The 24,945-nt window shown below is 38.4% G+C and overlaps 1 protein-coding gene and 1 long non-coding RNA gene across 7 annotated transcripts in view; both read left to right on the forward strand.

Annotated features, from left to right (window-relative positions):
• The window catches only part of GTF2E1 (general transcription factor IIE subunit 1), a 36,750-nt gene extending 22,278 nt beyond the window's left edge, over positions 1-14,472 (forward strand). For all 6 annotated transcript variants that reach the window (XM_040484624.1, XM_040484621.1, XM_040484618.1 and 3 more), the window contains exons 3-5: positions 1,484-1,685; positions 7,445-7,683; positions 12,755-14,472. In XM_040484624.1, the coding sequence (XP_040340558.1) occupies positions 1,484-1,685; positions 7,445-7,683; positions 12,755-13,182 (869 nt within the window). In that variant the 3' untranslated portion in view covers positions 13,183-14,472. The remainder of the gene's footprint in view (positions 1-1,483; positions 1,686-7,444; positions 7,684-12,754) is intronic.
• A 7,523-nt stretch (positions 14,473-21,995) lies between these two features.
• LOC121035814 (uncharacterized) lies at positions 21,996-22,488 on the forward strand. Its single transcript, XR_005793086.1, has 2 exons — positions 21,996-22,088; positions 22,260-22,488. It is a non-coding gene; the product is annotated as an uncharacterized LOC121035814 (long non-coding RNA).
• Positions 22,489-24,945: the final 2,457 nt, after the last annotated feature.

Consider the following 24,945-nt stretch of genomic DNA (forward strand, 5'->3'; position numbering starts at 1 on the left):
TGCTTACTGTGCACCAGGCACTAAGGACATAGGTGATCTCTCTTAATCCCTCAAGTAAATTGGGTTAGAAATGAAGGAAAAAAAAAAAAAAAAGAAATGAAGGATGCATATCTCTGGCTTTGGGGATAAGAACCAAACTAGAGATCCAAGTGGGATTAGTGGTGTGGACTGTTATGTAGTGTAAGAGTGTAAGTTTCAGCATAATAGTTTGGGTTTGAATCCTGCCCCCTACACACAATTAGTAGTTGTCTGATCTTGAGCGAGTTACTTAACGCCTTAGAATCTCTGAATTTTAGATTTAAATGGGCAATAATTACACTAGCCTTACAGTGTTGGCAATAATTTAGTAAGTACAAGGTATATACAACAGCTGCTGTAACTACTTTTATTGGCTGTGTGACTTCAGACCAGTCACAAAACTCCTCAGAGCCTCAGTTCTGATATCACTTTAGAGAATTAGTATAAGATCAAAAAGTGTACACGAAAGCATTTTATATACAGAAAGCACTATACAAATAAAATAAATATTAATGTCTAGGATATCATCTCTCAAGTGTTTGAATTTACTTGGCAGGTCAAGGACTGTGGTTGGGTTTTGATGTTTTGGGGTCAAATTATATAGGGTTTGAGTATTAGGATGAGAAATTTAGATTGGATGCTGTGGACTTTAGAAATTCAGACACTGGATAGACTTTAACAAGAGCAGGGGGATGAGAGAACAAAAGTGGTGGCATAGGACAAAAGTTCTTGGAGTTGGAGAGCCAAGAACGTGGGGGTGGGGGTGGGGGTGCCAAAGACCAGATCAAGGCAGCTATTTCAGGCTGAGTCGTGGGGGCCTAGATTAGTGAAATGACAGCAGAAATGAAAAATCTGAGATGTTCTAAGGAATTCTAAGGAATTACTACTAATTTAGTTACAAGTTCAATGTGAGGGATATAGAAATAAGAAAAATAAAGACTTCTTGAACTTTAATTTGGAAAGGGATAGGTTAAATTTGTTAGATACAAATGGTTAATAAGTTTGAAGAAATAGCCTCTGACAATGTACAGGATGCCTAGAGACTTGGCTTTAGATATTTACCTGGCTTTCCTCATAATGCAGGCCCCAGTTTGTAATGTGCAAAAGGAAGGCTGTTGGAGAAGGGTGCAGGTTTCAGTGGTCAGTTGTAAAGATTTTGGTTTTAAGTTAAAATAAGTGTAAACATGTTAGAAATATGATTAAAAACGTTGCTGTGCTGCATTTAAAGGTGAAATTACTTTAAAATGGATTTAAAAAATGATAGATGGAAAGATACATGATAAATGTTGATTGTAGAATCTCGTTGGTGGGCACGGGGATGTTCACTATAAAATCCTTTCAACTTCTCTGTATTTGAAGGTTTTAATAATAACATGCTAGAGGGGGATGGAGATATAAACTGTTTGCTAAAGGCTAGTCTTGAGAATTTATCTTGCCTGACCTGAGACTTTTGTTTTCTCTGTAGGAACTTTCCGCTGTACTTTTTGCCATACAGAGGTAGAAGAAGATGAATCAGCAATGCCCAAAAAAGATGCACGCACACTTTTGGCAAGATTTAATGAACAAATTGAGCCCATTTATGCTTTGCTTCGGGAAACAGAGGATGTGAACTTAGCCTATGAAATACTTGAGCCAGAACCCACAGAAATACCAGCCTTAAAACAAAGGTGAGTGAATGTAGGCCCTGTGCTCTTATGAAGAACACTTTTAAGTTTGCCCTTGTTTTAACCACCTGTACTTTGGGGAGCAGAAGTGAGTAAGTAATCTACCCAGGAGACTAAAGACGCATGTTACATAGATTCTCAGCTCTACCACATTTGTCTTATTGTGCCCGTGATGAAAGTTGTTTGTACTGAATGCAGAGCAGTGTGGGCCTTAGGCAAAATCTTTAAATAGTCAAGTTTGACTTCAACTATTCACTCGGCTTTGACCTGCTGCAACTCAGCCAGTTGTTAGCTAATCCTAAATTGGTGGTGACTCTTGGGGATATTTGAATTTTCCTAGCCAAGTTCTGAAGGATGAAGTTCTTTAAAGAATACGGCATTTGTTTTTTCTTTTTTTTTTTAAGCTTTTTAAAATATTTATTTATTTTTGAGAGAGAGAGACACACAGAGCACGAGAAGGGGAGGGGCAGAGAGAGAGGGAGACACAGAATCTGAAGCAGGCTCCGGGCTCTGAGCTATCAGCACAGAGCCTGACGTGGGGCTCGAACCCACGAACCATGAGATCATGACCTAAGCTGAAGTCGGATGCTTAACCGACTGAGCCACCCAGGTGCCCCAGCTTTTTTTTTTCTTTGAAGCATTTTAACCATACATTTCTTGCCTTCCTTAGTTTTCAATGCAACTTCTTTGAAAGTAAAGTATAGTAGGTGTGACATATGAGATAATACCTTCTTTTTAATGTGTTAATACTTTTTACTGTGGCTCCCTGTTTTTATTAGTATACCTTAATGTTTGAATTACAGAAGCAACCTTAGTTTTGGCATACTGCAGAAAGTGGTTTATATTCTTATAAGAAAATCATAAATGTGAATTGGAGTTAGGGGGTGTTTTCCTACTCTACCGCATTTCTTTCTTCTTTCTAGTGTCCACCTAAGGGCTTAGAGTTTATACCCTTGCATAGCAATTATAACTGTATGCTGTTCAGGAGTTCTCTCAGTATTTTATATGCTCTGATGCTAATGTTATAGAAAAGCCAGTTCTGGAGTCCTGAGCAAATTGAGTTTCTTTTGGATAGTTAAAAAATAATCCAATCGTATAGAAACTTTTGTATTTATATGTTGTTACTAATTTTCTAGTCTGGCATCATGGATCAGTTAGGATGCCTTTACCTGTGATTATGGAAAACCAAACAAAAAGTAGCTTGAACATTCAGTAAGAAAAATCTGTCTAGTGTGACCAGAAGTGATGAGGTAGTACAGTTCAATTAATTTCACAGCTCGGTTATATCCTCAAGGATCTATGTTTATACTCTGCTGTACTCGGCCTATTGGTTGTCCTCATGGAACCATGAGGGGAGCTAGCCTAAGATGGCTGTGTCTTTAAAAGTATCACATGTAGAAGAAAATGTCCAAATGTAGAAAGAGAGACTGTTTTTTCCTGGTGTCCTAATTTAAGATTGAAGAAGGCTTTCCCAGAGGACAACCTTCATCCTACTCTATCCTAACATCTCACTAGCCAGAATTATTTATATGTATATTTCTAAACCAGAATCTGGCAAAGGTAGTGAGATCACATGATTGGTATTTAGACTACTTAAGGTTTACCTCCTAGGGCTGGGGAAGGCCCCTGAGTCCTTTGGAGCAAACAGCCATCTGTATTTGAATAAGACCAATAAGCAAAGAGAGAAACCACAATTGGTAGGCAACTAGTATCATCCACATCACAGATAGCCTTAAATTTTTGTTACAGGCCTTTGGTCTCTTATCAAGTATTTATTTTGTATATCTTTTTCTGTTGACTTCTGTAATACTGTAACTCTGATGTAGAAGCCTATGAGGCAAATTGATTTTGCAAAACCATAATTTTCTAAGCCTGTGTGTTATTTCATGTTGAAATATACCTCAACATTCTCTAATTGTTTTCTACACAATGTAATTCTATCTGCAGATTATTCTTGTGCTTCCTCCTCTGAGTACAGTTATTTTCCTGTTTATGAAGATGCTTTCCCACTACGATAGCATTCTTTCACCACCACCACTGACATCATGCCTCTAATATTCCCCTCCTACTGCAGTTCACCTCCATTCCAGGACATTTATTTAGATATCCCTCACTCCATACCAGAGACAAATCTTAGTGGTACAGTGATGCTAGAGGCCCAACAGCAGCTCTGTATCTAGTCACCTGGTTTCTCCTTAGGAATGATGGTTACTTCAGGGATGAAGAAGGATCAGGAAATAAAGGAAATAAATGATCAGGAAAGGCTCTCCAACAGGTTGGTCACTAGAGAAGAAAGGCAGAAATGGGGGCAGGCAAGAGACATAGAATGGGATATCTGGAACTGCCAGCCAGAACTAAGTCCAGTTGTTTCCATGTGGTCAGGAGAAGGACCATTGGAACTAGGTTAAAAGGTGTTACCCTGGTGGAGATGGCCTCACCACGCATTTGACAAACTCCACTGCCTATATATGACATCTTGAAAGTGGTATGGATTTAGCATTTCTGTACTGTAGGATCTGTTTTGGAGGATAACAGTTCTGTAATAGCTGTTTTGCCTTAGGCATAAGAAAAGAAACATCAGTAGAGTGGCATGAGCGCTCAGAGATGATAGTAATTCATTGATTAAAAAAAAAAGAAAAAAGGCAATTTAGTTTGGTTACTGATCTGTAACCAACTAAATTCTAGCTTATCCCCAGGTTAGAAAACTGAAGGCCCCTGTGAAGGGCTGTGGGTAGACTTAACCTAAGAGCTGATGGACGGTTATAGCCCTTTAGCAAGTCAACCCATTGGTGATATTTAAAGTCTTTCTGTCTTTCTTAAGTGGAATTCTTTTCAGTAATCTCTTTTTTTTGTCATCTGTTACCTAACAGTCACCTTGAAGATCTTTAAAATTTTAGTTTGAAATAATAGTCCTCCCTCACCCGAGTGAGTTACATGTCTTGAAAGTTCTAAAATTTCTTAGATAATGTAAAAAGATTCAAAACTGAATTGTCACTTTTGTCATCTTTAAGTAGAATGTGTACATTTTTTCCATAGACGAAATTTAAATATGCAGAAGAGGTGAACCTACCTGTCTTATCTGGGTTTTCTTTAGTGTCACATTTGCTGATAATTTAGATTTGTCTGTAACTGTGGTGAAGGTAGAGATAAAAATCTGTACAGTCAATTCTCTCTGGTTAAAAATACCTTTTAAAAATTTTTTTCCAAATTTAAAAATTGGTTTAACTTGTGGTCAAATACTTCCTGCTTCAAACTGGAGTAAAACCAATATTTAGTTTCTACAATGAAGTACTGAAAACAAAGACTTTTTAAAAGTAATCTCCTGCTAATATTTGTTTTAAATGTCCTCTTCTTTTCCTTCACTCTTCTTGTTCTTCTCTACTCAAGTACTGAATACTTGTTGACCTTCAGAAGATAGGTTTCAGACTTAATGCTAAAGATAGAGCATAGATGAATACTATGTATTCTAGATTTTATAGCAAGAAACAATAGCTTCAGAAAGAGTAAGTCATCTAAGAGTCTGGATGAAGGAGACAGATAAGGGCAGGGATATAGTTGGCCAGACCAGAGCTAGAGAAAAATTGAGTGCGTGGAGACAGAAAAGGCATAAGGCTAGCTCAGGGAGGCACGTTTGGGACAGACCAGCTCAGTACAGCAAGATAAGGATTTTGGCTAAGGGCAGAAGAGACATTAAAAGGAGCCAGGAAACTAAGTGAGAAAGGAGAGGGTCAGAATATAGAGGGAGCACAGAAACATATAAATGAAGATCATTGTATTCAGAGAAGAGAGAAGAGATGAGAAAGGAAAGTATATGCACAAGGGAGACCAAAATTCAAAAAGCAACTTCTATACCAGAGCAAGCAGAGTCAGATTATAGCAAAGGCAGTGACATAGCCTTTTAGAAGACAACATGGAACTAGGAAGGAGATAGCTATGAGAGTGACTAGGAACAGATATGGATTAAATTGAGACATACATAGTAAAGAGTGCAAAAAGTAACATTAGATGAATGCAGTAAGAAAGAAAAGGTAGGAAGAAGCCAGTTAATTGCAACCGTAACAAGACAAGGTGCAAATAGACGGATTGGGTACAGAGAGATGCCTAGTAGGCCCAGAGTCAGAGTGGGAGAGCAGATAACTGGGGCAAAGTCTGTGAGACAGAATGGCACAGCCAGAGGCACGGATCAGAATGGTTTGGACAACTGGAAAGAGCACATTTTTTTGATAGCAAAAGTGGCAGTGAGCTTGTAAATATCCAGAGGGAGAACAGGAGGGATAGAATAAGCCCATGATTACCTCCAGAGGGTGATTAGAGACAGTGTTCCTAGGTTGAGATGTAATGGGCCAAGCAGATACATGGATGGAGATCTACATCACAGAAATCTCGCATAAGCATGTAGTAAAAACAAAACAAAACAAAACAAAACAAACAAAAAACTCAAGTAGATGTTAGCGGGCCCAGGAAGAAGAGCAATGTAGTAAGCAGAAATGATGTAGGACCAAAGAGAAGGGAAAATAGTGAATGATTTCTGAGAGAGAGAAATACAGGACATAAAGCCAATGAAGAAGTGTTCATTAGGCTGAGATGAGACAGGGCTCCACACAGTCTAGGATCCATGGAAGAGATTCAGAGGAAAATGGAAGAGAAGTAAAGGAAAAATGGGCTACAAGAATCAGTCAATAGATACTTGAGGGAATACAGCAAAAGGTGTCAAAAGATACAGAGCAGGCACTAAATAAGCAGGTAGTTCATGAAACATGAAGATAGTTCATAGGGATAAAACATAGCTTTCTAAACAGAGATGGAGGGAGATCTATGCATAGAAGCTGATGCAAAAAAAGTATCAGTAGCAGGCAGAGAAAGACCAGGCATAAGCCTAGACACACAATCAAGTACATTCAAAAGAATGTGGAATGGACTGAAAGTGAAACAAGCAGATAAAACAGGGAATAGCAGAAAGACTGAAAACTTAACTAATAGGAGATAACATAAGTGACTAGAGAAAGATAAGGAATGATCAGGCCTGGAACAGGCTAAGAAGATCATGGGTGGCAGAGGTAAAAAGCAAAACAAAATAGACTGAGAAATAGATCATGGTTACTGCAGGGTAGAAATAATGGTTGGGGATGGATACAAGAGTCAGCATAGGTACAGAAATGGAAAGATACAACTCAGTAGAAAAGAAGTTAATAGTGCATAATGATATGCCTTATTTGGTGAATAGCAAGAGGGGAACATTAATTCTAAGTTGAGGCTGGTTTTGTAGAATACTTTGCTAGCTTCTCGGCACACAAAGAGGAAAAACACACAGAACCACTTTGAATCATTCTTGGTTCAGGTGAGAGAGTGTTTTAAAAATGTAACATGTTTTGTTTGTTTGGGTTTTTTTTTGTTTTTAAACAAAGTACTCATGAAAGGTATAACAGGGATTTTTGCCAGACTGGTGTCTTTAAGTGGATTATGTCACCTTTATTATTGTCTCTTCTCCTTAAGTAGAGTTACTGAGATATCTTAAATTATGAAACCTTATTAATTTGTATATATATCAGATGATCTAGTGTTTGAGGAAGTTAAATACAAATATGATACACTGAGTTATAAGAGTTTTCTCAGAATTGTTTAAGCATGTGTGCATGATTGCTAGATAGCATTTATTTGTAATTCTTCAGTAACCACCCCACCTCCCCCCGCAACTGCACTTGTTTTCCAACACCAAAACTTTACTTTTTCTTCTTTCTGCCCTCTTCTAATCTTTTTTATAGCAAGGACCGTGCAGCAACCACTGCTGGAGCTGCTGGCCTGGCAGGTGGGCACCACCGGGAAGCATGGGCCACCAAAGGTCCCTCCTATGAGGACTTATACACTCAGAATGTTGTCATTAACATGGATGACCAAGAAGATCATCGAGCCTCACTAGAGGGGAAATCTGCCAAAGAGAGACCCATTTGGTTGAGAGAGAGCACTGTCCAAGGAGCATATAATTCTGAAGAGATGAAGGAAGGTAAGAGTAGAAGTCAGTAAAATGAATATCTTGGGTTCAGTAGAAAATGAACTTGACTTAGTGGGCAGTTCTTAGTTTTATTGGTAATTCGTTATGTTTGTTTTATAAAACGTGCATTATAGCAGGAAGTAAGAAATTGAGCAATAAGCATTAAAACCAACAAATATATATTTGTATTACCCTTCAACTTAGTTGAAATGATAAGTAGACCCTTTTTAAATCTCCATTTTCAGATTTAAGAAATTACCATTTCATTGTCTTAATTTTGTGGAAAAGTGCTATTATGTTCAAAGTGGACAAATTCACCTCTTCTTTATTCTCTTGTTGCCCTAACTTCTGCATTTTTATTTCTCTGAATTGGGAGCCAAAACTATACACTAGTCCAGACTCTTATATGTTGTCTCCTCATGAACACTAAGGAGTTTGTGCTACCTGAAATATATAAAAGTTTGTGCTACCTGAAATATATAAAAAGAAGCTACCTGAGTAAAGGATTATGGATTCTTACCATCCAAGAAGATTGACAGAACTCCATATTAGATTTTAGAAATCTCAGTGATCCATAAAGGGTTGAAAATTACATAATAACCAGCAGTTTGAAAATTACGGCATTTTACTTTTTAAAACTTTAAGGATTCAAAGACTTTGGGTGGTGATGTTTGGGAGTATATAGAAAATACAAGACTCAGACTGGACAAAGATTACTCAGAAACTGGGAAGCAGAGATGAAAAGGAGTCTGTACCTCTGGTTATGTTTCATCAGCATTAGAATCTATGTGATTCTATTCCCAGGTTATGCATCATTTCTAACATATCATCTGAGTATTGTTCTGTAATGGTAAAGAATTATCAGTAACTGAAAACCTCTTGTGTTTTGGTATTTTTCTAACTTCTTTTCCCTTTATGATTTGCATTTCTTTACTAATTATAGCATACTGTGTATGCAAATAATTAAAAAAGTAGTGTGGAGTTGGGTGGTGATGGTAAAATCAGGTAATACCTCTACTGTGATTCTCTTTGGTGTTTGAATTCTAGTTGGAAAAAAAGTTTTCCTTGGGAACGATAGGGCACTCTCTAGCTCCTTCCTGCTGATTAGCTTGGCTCTGGTGTTTAGTTATTTTGATTCAAATTGTTTTAGATTATATAGGAGTGAGGCTATGAACTACTGAGGAGTCTCGTTTTCTCCAACTTGGCCTCCTGCCTGTTCTTAAAGCTACCAAACTTTTTCTTTGAACTTAGAAACAAAATTGAATAAAATAAGTCTCACAAGCTTAACATTCGATGTGTTCAGTTCCTAGAATGATAGAATTTGAATCATAAAGGCCTTTAAAAAGTCGTAGTTTACCCAATTCAGACTTGTCAGTATTTTTTCCTATATAAAATAGGATACTAAGATGTCTAAATTTGTCTTCTTTAAGTTTTATGACAGAATAGGTTCTGTCTAGTGAGTGTGAAGTGAGTCTTCTTTGTCCAACACTTTTTTAAAGTGTTTATTTTATCTTAGAGAGAGAGAGAGAGAGACCAAGTGTGAGCAGGGGATGGGCAGAGAGAGAGGGAGACACAGAATCTGAAGCAGGCTTCAGACTCTTAGCTGTCAGCACAGAGCCCTATGGGGGACTTAAACTCATGAACTGCGAGCTCATGACCAGAGCTGAAGTTGGATACTTCTGACTGAGCCACCCAGGCGCCCTTTGTCCAACACTTAATTTTCCTCGGACTTCAAGTCATTTTAATATCTTTCAGAATTTTATAGATTCTGTCAGGTGCTCATTAGTATACTGAAAGCTGCTTTCCTTATAAATAGTCCTCTTCCCCCATTCCACCTTCATCTACATTTTTTGTTTTATTTTAATTGTCTTTTTCTGGGCCTTTTCCAACCATAATATACTTAATATCCAGCGACCAGAACAAAATATGTTGTCCATGCATAGATTCATCATTAATGATTTGAGTTTTACTTCCAGTATCCTGATTTTTACCTGATGCTTGTTGCTCTGTGTCTAGAAGCATATTAAGACCAACAACTTCAGAAACATGTGCAGGGATTTTTAAAGACCCTCCCTTGCCCTGTATCAGATAGCTTGGACCAGGTCTTTCAGTATCTTTTAGATTATTTTTTTGTGGGCAGATTTTTTACACTTGCCAGTATAGAAAGAAATCTGCCAGTTTTCTGCCATTTATACAACTTTCAGCTCCTCTTATGTGTGTTTTTTTTGCCACTAGTTTGGCCTTTAAGCATCCAGAATTGCTTAGCATCATCAGTGAACTTGACAATTTCCTATTATATACATCTTCTTTGTAATTTATAACTCTATTAAATAAGACTGTGCTTGGAACTAGTGTTTCTACTTTACCATCCAGAAATTTGCTCATTTATCCTTATTTTCTTTCTGTCTTCATCTGTAACAGAATGGTTCCTTTTTTCCCCCAAACCTCTCAAGACCCTTGTCATAAATCTTTTAGATGTGACTAGTTTATGAAACTAAATTGCTTTGCCCCTAATTTTATATTTACTTTAAACATTAATCAAAATCCTATGTTGGTAATAATATTAGGCTTATTGGAAAATTCTTATCAAAGCAATGATTGCTTTAGAGACAATTCCTTGTCTTTTTTTTCCTATCGAAATACTGCATTGGCAGTAAGGGCTCTGCGGGCGGGGGGGGGGGGGGGGACCCTCAGCCTTCGGCAGTGTTTTTAAAGTAGTGAAGTTTGACTTTAATTCTCATTTTTACATCCATGATACCAGAAGCCTATTTTCTCTAACTTGGAACTTCTTGAACTTTTCTTGAACTTTCTCTAACTTGAACTTTTAACTTCTCAGTTCCTGTTTCCCTTTCTGTCTCTTAGTTGCCTATTCTCTTCTCTCAGGAGTTCTACACTTTCTAAATTGTCCAGGGTTACACTAATCCATCCTAGTGTGTTAATGAGAAGATGCTTTCACTTCATTCATGGCCGGAGTTGGTCATTTCTGGGCTTTTTTTTTTTTTTAAGTTTATTTATTTGCTTTGACAGAGAGAGAGCATACGTGTATACACAGTTGGGGGAGGGGCAGAAAGGGAGACAGAGAATCCCAAGCAGGCTCCACATTGTCAGTGTGGAGCCCAATGAGGGGCTCAAACTCGTGAATAAGAGATCATGACCTGAGGCCAAGTCAGACACTTAACTGACTGAGCCACCCACGTGCCCCTTTTCTGGGCTTTTTGTTGTTGATGATGATGATAGATAATACTAATCCAAGTGCCAAGTTTATTCTAATGGCTTCACAGATATTAAGATATTCACTTAATCCCAAAAATTATCCAGTGACGATATACTATTATTTTTTCCCTCTCTATACTTGAGAAAATTGAAGCAGAGAGAGATGAAGTAACTTGGCCAAAATCATACAGCTAATAACTGTTAGAGTCAAGATTTGAATCAGAGAGTTAGGTTCCAAAGAATATTTTTAATCCTTTTATGTTTTATTATTTAAAAAAACTTTTTTAATGTTTATTTTATTTTTGAGAGGAGAGAGACAGAGTGTGAGCAGGGGAAGGGCAGAGAGAGGGAGACACAGAATCTGAAGCAGGCTCTAGTCTCTGAGCTGTTAGCACAGAGCCCGATGTGGGGCTCTAACCCGTGAACCGTGAGATCACGACCAGAGCTGAAATCGGACGCTTAACCAATTGAGCCACCCAGGCGCCCCAATTTTTTTAATGTTTATTTATTTATTTTGAGAGAGAGAGTGCACCCACAAACAGGGGAAGGGGCAGAGAGAGAGATAAATTCCCAAGTGGGCTCTGCAATGTGGGGCTCAATCCCATGAACCATGAGATCACAACTTTAGCCAAAATCAAGGGTTGGACGTTGAAAAAAAAAAATTAAAAAAAAAAAAAAAATCAAGGGTTGGACACCCAACCAACTGAGCCACCTAGGTGTCCCTAATTCTTTTATATTTTTTAAATGGTAGTATATTTGGTATTCAGAATACAGAATACCAATGTTTTTCTTTAATTTTTTTATGTGTAATTTTTCATGATGTGTACACAAAGTGATAGGTATGTGGTGAGAGGAGCTTTGTTCCTAAGACTAGATTCCTTTTTATAAAGAGTTCAAAGTACCCTTAGTTTGTTTCAGAAAAATAAAGCTGCATTTATTCACCAATTCATCAAATATTAATTCAGTGCCTAAGAAGTGATAGGCCGTATTCTGGGTGCATGGAATATATCATTGAATAAAAAAAGTAAATATCTGCTTGTGGAGAACCTACATCCTGGGAAAGGAGGTGACAAAGACAATAGACATAAATTAGTATGTTGGAAAATAAGTGCTATGGGGAAAAGAAGAAAGCATTGGGAGTATAGGATGGGGTGAATTAAAAGAAGGCAACATTTGAATGAAAACATAAAAGATATGAAAGATTCAGCTATGTAGATACATAGAGGAAAAATATCCCAGGTAGAGGAAACAGGCAGTACAAAGGCCCTAAGGTAGGAGTGAGTGTGGTATGTGCAGGGAATACCATGGGGGCTACTGTGGCAGGAGTAGAATGAGCAAAGGGAAAGAGAAAAGTAAGTAAGTGAGCAGGAGGGGTTCCAGATAACGTAGGACTTTAAAGACCATTGTAAAGCTTTTGGCTTTTACTTTCTAAGTAAGATGAGAAGCCACGTTTGTGATTTCCTATTTTGCCAGCTACTGTGCTTGTTCCTTCACAGACATAATTACATTTGTTCTTATCCAAAGCCCTGTAAGATAGATGTTTTTATCACTCCATTTTACAGGAAAAGGTACCAAAGTTCAGAGACTAAAAACTTGCCCAAAGCAGTGTAGCTTGCATGTAAAAGAATGAGGATTTGAATCCGTACTGTGTTACTCTTAGAACCCATGCACTTAAACCATGCTACTTAAATTCCAGTTTGTGAGAAACATTTTGAATTTCTTATGGACAGTTGTTCAAAAACTGGAACCAGTGAAGTCTGTGTTACTTTATAATAATGTATTTAAATATTAAAATATTACATATTTTATTAGTTATAAAGGAATGCCTTGTATATTTAAGGATATTGATTTTCTGGGTTTTTCCTTCCAGGTGGCATAGATATAGATGCGTTTCAGGAGCGTGAGGAGGGCCGTGCAGGGCCAGATGATAACGAGGAGGTCATGCGAGCACTGCTCATTCATGAGAAGAAGACCCCCTCTGCCACAGCAGGCTCAGTGGGGGCGGCTGCTCCTGTCACTGCTGCCAATGGCAGTGACTCGGAGAGTGAGACCAGTGAGTCAGACGATGACTCCCCACCTCGACCAGCAGCTGTGGCAGTACATCATCGGGACGAGGACGACGAGGAGGACGATGAGTTTGAGGAAGTAGCAGATGACCCCATTGTTATGGTGGCTGGCCGACCATTCTCCTACAGTGAAGTGAGCCAGCGGCCAGAGCTAGTGGCCCAGATGACACCAGAGGAGAAGGAAGCATACATAGCAATGGGACAGCGCATGTTTGAGGACCTCTTTGAGTGAGCTTTTCCTATCTTTTCTTCCTTTCTCCAATGCTAATTTCAAAAAGAAATTCCCTACCTTTGAAGAAAAGTGTTTAAGTGGTGTTCTGCCTTTCTTGAAGTAAAGAGCTCAAGAATAATGGGAGAGAAAGTTTGATTTTTATGCCAGAAGCTTCCCCAAAGGTAGGTTGGCTATAAGCATTTCCTTCCCTGTTATTACTACAGTATTAATACCTTGCTGTATTTCAAATTTACCTAATCTTTGCCCCATTTTTCTCCCCTTCTGAAATGAATGCAGGCAGTCTTCCTGTCTGCCTGTAGAAGCCCACTATGATAGGTTATACGAATTCACTGATCACCTCCGTTTTGTTCTCACCAAGGATTCCCAACAGTTCCTGGTATTGCTGCCAAGAAGTTTGGCAACAGGCGAATCAATGATGAGTGACAGAAAAAAAAATCTTAAAACTTCTTATTGCCACACAGTTGAGGATTGGAGTCAATATATAAGACTCCGATGAAAATTTGTGTCTTTCGAGCTGACTTGACTGATAGTGTGTTGTTTTGCTTCATGCCTTTTGGTTTGGCTGTTGGATGATAGAAAACAGAATGTATACTTGGTAAGCCCTTGTGAAATTAGGAAAAAAAACATGGATATCGGACGAGTTCCTGTACAGGGTTGAAGAGTGGAGAGCATTGGGAACAGTGCCTTTTAGAATTGCCTGAATTTGTGCTGATTTGGACATCCTTTATGGAAAGCTGAGACTAGTTCCCTTCTTTTTCCTATCTTCTACAGTGGTATAAATTGTTGAATGAGGCCATTCCAGCAGAAATCAGCATATAAAAATTATTACTCCCCTCTTTTTTTCCTTTCTTAACATCATTGAAGGCCTTCTTTGTCTCTCTTTTGATTCTTGTCCGACATGGTGTTTTAGAATACATCTAGTGCATCGTTGAACATTGTAACCTCAAGGAATGTAGCTTACTTTTGGTTCTGATGTATAACATGGTATTAATTCCCTAAGGCAGAACTTTAAAAATAAAGAATATTCATGCAAGGGTCTATAGCAATTGTATTTTTTTTGTAATATTTTTCCTTGCATTATAATTTTTAAGTATTTATCATATTATAGTACACGTGTGAAGATAGATTTTAGAGTATCTGAGCCTTGTATGAAGTGATGTTTCATTTACTTGGGTTGTATTAATGATTGAATATTGACAATAAATCTATTTTATACCGACCAAAATTTGTTAATTTCTAGCTCTGTAACATCTTGGAGCATAATTAAAATGAATACTCTTCCCATTAAAACAGTGTTTCAGACTTTTTTCTCTTAATAGTTCTCTTTCAAATAACAGATACAGTTGTATGTGGTCTAAGTTTTTTCTGGCAATAAGCTGCCTTAAGAATGACTTTTATGTATGTATCTTGTATATATGGTCCTATTCTTATCCTTTTAAACATTGTTTTTAAACTTTCATAGTTCTAGGAATAAGTTCATTTAAGTAAAATATTAATCAGGTTATTTATTTATTTATTTATTTATTTACTTGCTTACTTGTTTTTATTTAAGTAATTTCTATACCCAACATAGGGCTTGAACTCGCAGACCCCAAGATCAAGAGTCACACACTCTTCGACTGAGCCAGCCAGGTGCCCCTAATCAGATGTTTTAAAACATAGTTGTAAGTGAACTGTCAGCTCTTTATTTCAATGAATGATTGTTTCTTGCTATTTTTTCTTGAATCTAACTTGCATGTTCTACTTTTGAGAGCTACTGTTCTAGTTTTTCTTTCCTGTTATCTACCAGCCTCTTAAAGAATCATAGACTAGTTGCATATTTCTTTCCTCTCCTTCTTACAGTCTGTGTTTTGCCCTTTACTACACTGAAATGGCTTTGTCCAGTGTAACAGCCCTTTATTTCTCAGTAATCCATCTTTTCTCCTTGGAACATTTTCACATCCTAGCCATTATGCTGTCTTGGATCTCCTTAGTTCATTGGCTATTCTTTCTCAGTCTTCAGACTTTATTTCCTCCTCTGCTGTATCTATGCTGTATCTTTAAGCATAACTCAAGGCCTAGTTCTTTCCTTGTGTGTGTGTGTGTGTGTGTGTGTGTGTGTGTGTGTGCGCGCGTGTGTGTAATTTGTGTTACAAAAGAATGTCACAAGTGAAGACACAAGTATGAATAAGTATCTAGTGCAGCAGTGTTTGAAATAAAATATAGATACATAAATATATTAAATATGCATCGATCAGGAATTAAATCATTTTTTCATGAAGTTCTGTAGCCATTAAAGAGAATGTATTGATAGGCAAAGATATTCATTATGTTAAGTATAGAAGGATTCTGGTTTTCTACATGTGTATGTGTAAAGAAGAAAGTATCTAACATAATACTTACTATGTGCTTTACATCTGTTAACTCATTTAATCCTTTATAACAAACCTATGAGGTAGATATTTGTATTCAAAGATACATATAATAAGCGATGACAGTTACTGTGGTCTATGGGTTATAGTGGAAAAGATATTCCCATTTTGTAAAAAGAATCAAGTGGACAATTAAAGAAGCTCTTGTAGAAAATATGCAGTAGAATTAAAGAAATAGAGTGACAAAAGCAAACTTTATGTTAGACTAGGATTTTTAGGTGTGACTTACTTTTTTAAAATCCTGGGTTTATCATTTCCTTAGAGAAATATCTCTGATTTTATGCCCAAAATTAATAGGAAAATATAATTTAATGTGTAACATTTTGGACATTACCCCCTATTTCTATAATATACACAGGGATTCGATAGAGTTTGATATTATTTCATTGGACAGATTTATGTGTGTTGAATTGCACAATAATCTGGTGAGAAAAGCCAGTCAGTGACAGCATGACCAAACATGGGAGCCCTGCCAATTATCAGCCTCTGAAGCTGTAGTAAGGGCAGGCTCACCAGCAAAGTTGGTTGATAGATGTAGTCAGTGTCTGTTGACCTAAGGATGGCTGGAATTGTTACATGCAACAGCCTGTAATAAGGATTGGCCAGGAACTCATCGTCTCTGAGTGAGTTATCATAGCTCTAGTATCAGCTGCCCAGGTGTCCCAACCTTTCACTGTCCATTAAGATTTAAATAAAGAACACTTTTATTGTAATATTATGGGATACTTCTTACAATATCGTTTCTCTTTTTCTGGTGGGGAGAGTTGTGGAGGGGGCTAGTGTGGTTTATATTCTCCTGCTCTGCCTCCCTGCTTTCCTGGCTTCTCCACATCTCCTCCACACCACCTATACCAACTCCCACTGTGCCAGCAACACAAGTCCATGTAGCATATACTCACTCAAGTTTTTACAGTAGTGGGAAGGAGATGGGCAATGAGAGGGCGTTTTATCTCAGCACTGCAGTGTCAAATATAAGAGTAGATCATATATATCCTTGTTCTTAAAGAGTTTCTGCCATCCTTACCTGTCTCATCCCAAGTCCTGCCTTCAAATCTTGCTGAAATTTCAGCTTCCTGTTTCCCTCTCTTCATCACACCTTTTTTTCCAAAGGTCTTGGAAAGTTATAAATGTATTAGAGAAAATAACTTACTTGTTTTATTCCTATTTCAAGTAGTGCCTTGAAAGCGCTTATATCCAAAGTGGCCTATCCAAGATGGTTCCCTAACCAATGGGCCATCTTCCCATTGCTAAGTGTCAGCATAAGAGGTTAATTGGCTCTAAAAGGAACAGTTTTCTTTTTCCACTACACTAAAAAATATTATTAATTATACTTTGCCAAAAGTCAAATGAATAACAATGATGAATAACAATCTTGGCCTTCAGATGATCCATTACCTTATATCTGGTAGAAAACTGCTTTAATTCTATCTGCCCTTGAAGTTGAAGCCTCTTTCTTTCTTTCTCTCTTCCTTCCTTCCTCTCTTTCTTTCTCTTTCTTTCGACAGAGCATGAGCAGGGGAAGGGCAGAAAGAGAGGGAGACACAGAATCTGAAGCAGGCTCCAGACTCTGAGCGTCAGCACAGAGCCCGACGTGGGGTTTGAACTCAGGGACCACGAGGTCATGACCTGAGCTGAAGTCGGACACTCAACTGACTGAGCCACCCAGGCGCCCCTGAAACCTTTTTCTTATTTACTTGCCTGCTTTCCCCAAATAGTACTTATGGAATATTGCTAATACTTAAGGAGTATTAAGTTTAAATTACCTAAAAATTTTTTCCAGGGGTGCCTGGGAGGCTCAGTCAGTTAAGCAGCCAACTCTCGATTTTGGCTCAGGTCATGATCTCATGATTTGGTGAGTTTGAGCCCCTTATTGGGCTCTGTGCTGAGAGTGTGGAGCCTGCTTGGGATTCTCTATCTCCCCTCTCTCTGCCCCTCCCCCACTTGTGCTGTCTCTGTCTCTCTCAAAATAGAAAAATAAACTAAAAAAATTTTTTTAAATAATAAATCAATCCAATTTGGCTTGCCTGGAACTCAGAAGAGTAGGTTCTAGTCCCAGCTCCAATTAAACAGACACACAGTGACATTGTTACCTGAGGCAGTCTTTCTGGGCCAGTTTCTCAGCTGTCAATAATGAGAGGATTATGCTAGGATCACAGTGATTCCTTTCTGCTCTGATATCTTATGGAGGTAAGTGGTAGATAATAGATTTTTAAATGAGGCCTAATAACAAAAACCAAAAAGCCTTCTGATGAGCAACAGCAATTCAAACCAGGTGAAGGATATATCAAATGAGGGACTGGTGTAGTTGGCAGGTTTAGTATTTAAAATGTAGCCAACTTCATCCTAAACATTAGTAACTAGGTTTTTCTTTGGTACTTCACTTCTAATCATCTGAATGACTGAGGAGGAAATAATTGAATATTTCATAACAATTTTTGGTATTGTTTTGAGAGAATTGGACACTGAATGGAACAAGATTGGGAAGAGCAGTTCATTCTGTCTTGTACCAGTTGGTTCTATGGCTAGATTCCCAGCCAGGACAAGAGAAAGACTTAAATATGTACCTTTTTGCTCTCTTTATTCCTGAGCTTAAAATAAGTAATTAAGAAGTGGAAATCAAAAAACAAAATATGAAAATCTTTAGAATTTAGAAATTGGCCCTATTCCACCTTCTATTTAGCATTTCGTTTCCACCAAAGCTATTTCACGTGTGTTATCTCTAGTAGCTCTCTAGCTGGGCTACTATCACTTTGTTTTTCTTTAAATACCTAAAAATTTCTTGGGGAAATGAAGATTTTTCAGAAAGGAATTGGTATTATGGTAAATTTACTGTCTATTCTGTTGGCTTTTAATATTATAAAAGCAGCAAACTGAACAAGATAAGTACAGGTACTCCTAAGCCATGTAAAACCAAATGGATTGAGAAGAGTCATGAAATTTTATTTCTTCCTTTGAAGAGCTGAAGGAATGAAGTAATTATGGTGTGCCCTGAAGGAAAGAAACAAGTCTCTTAACTTCTGTTAAGAAAGAGCTTCACATCCTTCTGAATACTAGAGGATGCCTTTCTTCTTCCATTTGCAAAGCAGATAGGCCTAGTACACGACCCAGTTTCAACAATCAACCCACATTTCCCACCACACAAAAGTACATTATCGCCCACCTAATGTAAATAAGTCTGAGAAACTAGTCTGAAAAGAAGGCTGGTGCCAGGTCCTAAAGTGCCTTGAATCGTGTTAAGGCACACAGGATGGTTGTACGGTTTTGTTGTTGTTATATAAATATATTAATTATTTAAAAACTCATCCAATAATAAATATATAGTTTTTTAAAAAGAACCCCCCCCCAAGCCCATCCCCATCGCACTACCCTGAGATAACCATTATCGATAGTTTAATGTGTGTATCCCAGACCTTTTCTAGGCCTTTAGAAACAACATGCACACGATACCCCCCCGATTCACTGTAATGCTTTTTAAGTAAATGCAACCACATACATGTTGCCAGTTGCTTTTGAAGTATCTTGGATATCTTTTCATGTCAATATATTTAGATCTTCATTTTTAAAAATAAAGACTAGATAGAATTTTATAATACAGTTGTATGATGGTTTATGTAACAGTTTCCTTACTGAATGGCGTTTAGTTAGTATCTAGTTTTTCACTATTAAAGTAACCTCATTCTTTTCATTTTTCAAGTATTTCTGTAGGATGGAATCCTAAAGGAGAGCCAACCAAAGGGCATGTTCATTTTAAACTTTGATAGGTAATGCCAAATTACTCTTCAGAAAGATTGTGGGAGAATTGTAAGCAGGGGAACAATTTGTAGGTTTGACATTAGGTTGGAGTTTAAAACTGGAGATTATTAAGGCAATTTTAATAGTTTTGGCGAGTAATTTGGTCTAGCAAACTGTCCAAGTCAGTGGGGATGGAAAGGAGGGGACAGATTTGGTGATTGGATAAGGCAGTAGAAACTTTGATGAAACTCAGGTTTCTGATTGGGTGGTGGTTCTGTTTACCAAGATTGGAAATCCAGGAGGGGCAGGCTTTGCTCCTGTTTCGGCTCCCCATCTCCATAACTGGCACTACCATTTCAACTGTATGCTTAACTATATCCTCTTTGTTAGCCATCCTTTCTTTTTTTCATCTCACATGTAACTCATCAGCACGTCCTATAGATTCAAAATATAACCTAATTTATATAATCTAATTTTGAAGGTAGAGCTGACTGGAATTGGTGATAAATTGGAAGTGTCTTCTAAATCTGACTTTTCACTACTTCTACCCCTACCAGCCTACTCCATGCCACGTCAACTCTCACCTTGTCTGGGGCAGCAGCCTGCCAACTAGTCTCCCCATTTCCACTCTTAAACCACCCCCCAAAACATGCAGGGATTTGACCATTCCCCACACACAGACTTTTTAAAATGTAAGTCAGATGATCCTTCCCCCACCTTAGAATGCTTTATTGATTTCTTCCTAGAATAACATCCAAACTCCTTACCCTTTTCTTTAGGCCTTAAGTGGTCTGGCCCCTGGCTATGTTTATGACCACATCTCCTACTCTTCTTGTTAACTATTCTCTAACTACATTGACATTCTCTCTGTTTGGCAAACATGCCAAACTTCTTTCTACCTTCTTTGCCCTGTTTTCTCTTTATGAAACATTCTTCTCCACTCTTGTCCCCGTTACTTTACTTTCAGCTTCAATGCCACCTTCTCAGAGAAGCCTCTGCCCTATTAGCTAAAGTAGTCTTCTCTTCCACTTACGGTATTTTCCTGTTTTATTTTCTTCATAGCAAAACTGCTATTTTAAATGAACTTGTTTATTTTTTATTTAATTCTGCCTCTCAACTTCTCCCCTAAAAGACTATAAACTCCCTGAAGGCAGGATACTAGCATGTAGAATTCTGGCACATTGTAGGCCCAGTAAGTGTTGAATGGATGGATGGACAGATGACTTGGCACAAAGCAAACATAGCATTTTCCCCACCAAGGCTGATCATTTTGTTCCTGCTTGCATTGCATTGTGTGTGTATATGTGTATGTATGTGTGTGTGTGTGTGTGTGTGTGTGTGTGTGTGTGTGTGTATATTCTCTTAATCAGTTAACTATGTTCACTTGTGGTTCATTGTACCTAGGGCTGTGTCTCCAGGACTAACAGTGAAGGGTGCTGGAATATAGCTTCTTGGTCACAGCCATTGAGACGTCTAGAAGCTTCAATTCTGGGGAACATTAGCTTTAATGTACATGGAAAAGGTAATTTAATGAGTATTTTTTCTAGAGCTGCACTGTCTGATAAGGTGGTCCCTAGCCACATGTGGCTACTGAGTACTTGAAATGTATGTAGTCCAAATTGAGATGTGCTATAAATATAAAATATATACAAATTTTGAAGACTCAGTATGTAAATAAAGAATGTAAAATACCTTATTAATAATGTTTATATTGGTAATGTGTTGAAAAGATAATACTGTAGATATGTTGGGTTAGAGAAAATGTACTATTAAACTAATTGCACCTGTTTTACTTTTTTAAAAAATGTTTATTTATTTTTGAGAGAGAGAGATGGTGGGGGGGGGGAGAGGCAGAGAGAGAGGGAGACAGAATCTGAAGCAGACTCCAGGCTCTGAGCTGTCAGCACAGAGCCCAATGCAGGGCTTGAACTCACGAATTGCTAGATCATGCCTGAGTTGAAGTCGGATGCTTAAGTGACTGAGCCATCCAGTCGCCCCACACCTGTTTTACTTTTTATGGGTTGTCAGAAGATTTAAAATGACAAAAAAGACTCACATTTGTAGCTTGCATTGTATTTTTATTGGACAACACTGGTCAAGGGCATTTTCTTTGGGTGCTAGAGTTACGTGTGTTCTCCTTAGTGATTATTTGCATTTTTCCTCAAATACAAGTTTTTGACCTGAATACTGTGCTCATGTTGCTTTCTTCCCTGGCCCTCTACCAGAAAGGTAGGCTTTGTTTTGTTTGTAAGCTCTTTGCTCTTGGGAACAATAATGGATTCTGCTTCTAGTTTAATTTATCCCCTTTTAAGGGTAGGATTGGTTGGGGTGAGGTAGGGTTTTTTCAGTTTGATTTTCCCTGAAGTAGGAGGAAATGTGGGGATAATGTTAGCAGTGGTGGTGAGGAACTGAGACGTTTTTGACTACTGAGACCAAGGCTGTGGTGTTGAACGTGCTGCTAACTCCTGGGAGATTGAATGGCCTGAGGACCCTGCAAAGCCGTGCCAGAGATGGAGGAGCTAAGAGCCAGTCCTAAACCAGGAGGGTTGGAAGCCCAATATGTTTCTCCCTATGCATTCTATTTTATATATATATATATATATATATATATATATATATATATATATATATATAGTGTATGCAAAATTGCTTATGTGTTGTCTGTATCTCCTTCTTGCCAGAATGTAAGCTCCATGAGGGCAGAGACTTTCTTGCTCACTGTAGTGTTCTGGTTCATATCTCTGACTCAGTGCCTGGCACATAGTAAGTAATCATCAATACGTATTGAATGACTACACAATTCTGTTTATTCAGGCCAGGAGTAAACTATGGCCTTTATGTAAGAAGCAGTTAACTTTCAGTTTCTGTTGTTACTTGTATACCTAATGTTTGTGATACTATTTTGTATTATCTTCCCATTTGGAATGCTTACAGATGGTGAGTGCTGATCTGCATAGCAAAGGGCATTTTCCCAGCAACTGGTGAAACCATCTAACCAAGAGTACATGACCAGATAAATCTAACCTGAGGCTTATGTGTGGATTTGTTCACTTAGTCTGTGTTACAGTCATTTTTTTAAAGAAGAAATATGTAAGAACAAAGCTTGTGCTATTCCTTCAACTAGGGGTTTTATTTGTCTCATAATAAAATTGATGTTACCGTAGTTTCCTTCATGATATCAAAGACCCAGCTTTCTTTTATCTTTCTGCTTTGCCATTCTTGGCAAATGTTTGTTGCTTCATGGCCACATAATGGCTGATCCACCTATGCCTTCAGGAAGAATGAAGGAGAGAGTAAGGGGATGATGTATATGCCACCCGAGTCCGCATCCCCTCCTCCCTTTTTTATGGGATATCTTTATGGTGGTAAAATTCACATAACATAAAATTAGCCATTTTAAAATGTACAGTTCGTTGACATTTAGTACATTCACGATATTGTGCAACCACAATCACTACCTAGCTCCAAAACATTTTCATCATACCAAAAGAAAACCCGGGGGGCGCCTGGGTGGCGCAGTCGGTTAAGCGTCCGACTTCAGCCAGGTCACGATCTCGCGGTCCGTGAGTTCGAGCCCCGCGTCAGGCTCTGGGCTGATGGCTCAGAGCCTGGAGCCTGTTTCCGATTCTGTGTCTCCCTCTCTCTCTGCCCCTCCCCTGTTCATGCTCTGTCTCTCTCTGTCCCAAAAATAAATAAACGTTGAAAAAAAAAAAAATTTCAAAAGAAAACCCGGTACCTGTTAAGCAGTTGCGGCCCATTCTCCCCCTTCTCCCAGCCCTTGGCAACAACCAATCTCCTGTCTATGGATTTACTTACTGTGGATATTTTGTATAAATGGAATTGTACGTACAGTATGTGATCTTTTGTGTCTGGCTTATTTCACTTCTTTAGCATAATGTTTTCAAGGTTTATCCCTGCAGCATGTATCAGTACTTCATTCCTCTCTGTGGCTGAATGGTATTCCATTATGTGTATATACCACAATTTGTTTATCCTTTCAGCTGTTGATGGGCATTTAGATTGTTTCCATATTTTGGCTGTTGTGAATAATGCTGCCATCAACATTTGCATACAAGGATTTGAGTACCTATTTTCAATTTGGAGGGTATATACCTAGGGTGAAACTGCTGGGTCATATAATAATTCTATGTTTATATGCTATTTGTTTTTAAAATAATACATCTGCCAGAACTGTGTGCGATAATTACTGACATTCATTGGGGGAATAGAGAGGGGCTTACAACCCAGATGTCTGTTTGGGATGTGAGAGTCAGCAGAGAATACCAGAACTCTAATATCAGAATATCAGAAACCCTTTCCTGGCAACAGCTACAGAGGACAGAGTAATAGTTGGCCTGGCTATGAGGTAAGAATTCAAGAGTCCTGGATTTTCTTTCCTGGAGGAATTGCTTCTGAGTTCCTCTTTACATCCATCACTGGAATTCAGACTAAGTCAAAACAGGGACTTATCCTGGCCCCCCAGAACCCTCACTTGGAACTGTGATCTCTATGCTCCTATTCTCTTTCACATAATCAAGCCTTTAAGTCCAAGGTCAGATGTGGGCCAATGTCTTCATTCGGTTAAGCATGAGGTGAGGCCCTTCTGTTGAACATGCTTGGAAGTATGCCAGTCAGGGGTGGTGGTGAGGGCAATTGTTAAGATCCAGAGGATGGATCCAGAACTAAATTGCCTTTCACAAGTATTTGCTCAGTATGAAGTCAGCTTTAATCAGCCCCATTCCACCGGCTTTAAAAACGGGAGGCAGGCAGCTTTTCATTTCAGGGTAGTGACCTGCCAGGGAGGCCTAAAGAATGATTCTGACAGTGTTCCAAGAGAATCCTTCCCTCCTGTTATGTGCCTGTGTGCAGGTGTAATGTGTATGTAGGAGGGTGGAAAAAAGGCAAAACAGGGTGGGCCTTTATGTTTTGTGGGTGGGTGGAGAGGACCTACCATGCTGTGTATGTCAGTCACATTTCACATCTCTGACAGGCTGTAACTTCTAGTAAATTTAGTGATAATTTCTTTGCTGCTTTTCCTTCTGAGCTATACAATTATGACAGTGTTATGGGTATCTATGTCCATGCCTTCTGCATTAGTCTACCTCCTTCAAGACGGACACGGTCTTTTCCCTCTCCTACCCCTAATGGGACAAAAACACCTACTAAGCAAAGAACAAACTGAGAATCTGTAACAAGTGGCTACTTTTGCTTCCTAAACTACTTTTTCACAAAGAGTGCATTGGGCCACTGTGGGAATTCTTAAATATGTCCTTTTGACTGATGGTCTCTGTTTCAGCAGCGCTCTCTATACCACCTCCCCATTTCCCGAGTGCACCTGGAGAGTCCCTTATTAAATTTGCCTTTCTCCAATAAGTGCTACTCTCCCTCTGCCTCAAATTCTCCCTTGATTTTCTTCCTTCCTCTGCCTTATGTCTCCACAATCATCACTTCTAGAACAAGCCTTTTAGCCTATTTCCTATGGTGGGTGTGGGTGGTTTTCATTTATTCTCCCATGTTCCATCCATGTGATTCAGCTGAGATTGATGCCAGTCATAGTGATTGATTCAGAGAACATATGATCGGGCCAGACAATGAGAGTTACCTCAGGATTTTTGTTAAG

Source organism: Herpailurus yagouaroundi, unplaced genomic scaffold (genome assembly GCF_014898765.1).
Source record: "Herpailurus yagouaroundi ecotype Mexico unplaced genomic scaffold, PumYag 162, whole genome shotgun sequence".
In the NCBI taxonomy this organism is placed as follows: Eukaryota; Metazoa; Chordata; class Mammalia; order Carnivora; family Felidae; genus Herpailurus; species Herpailurus yagouaroundi.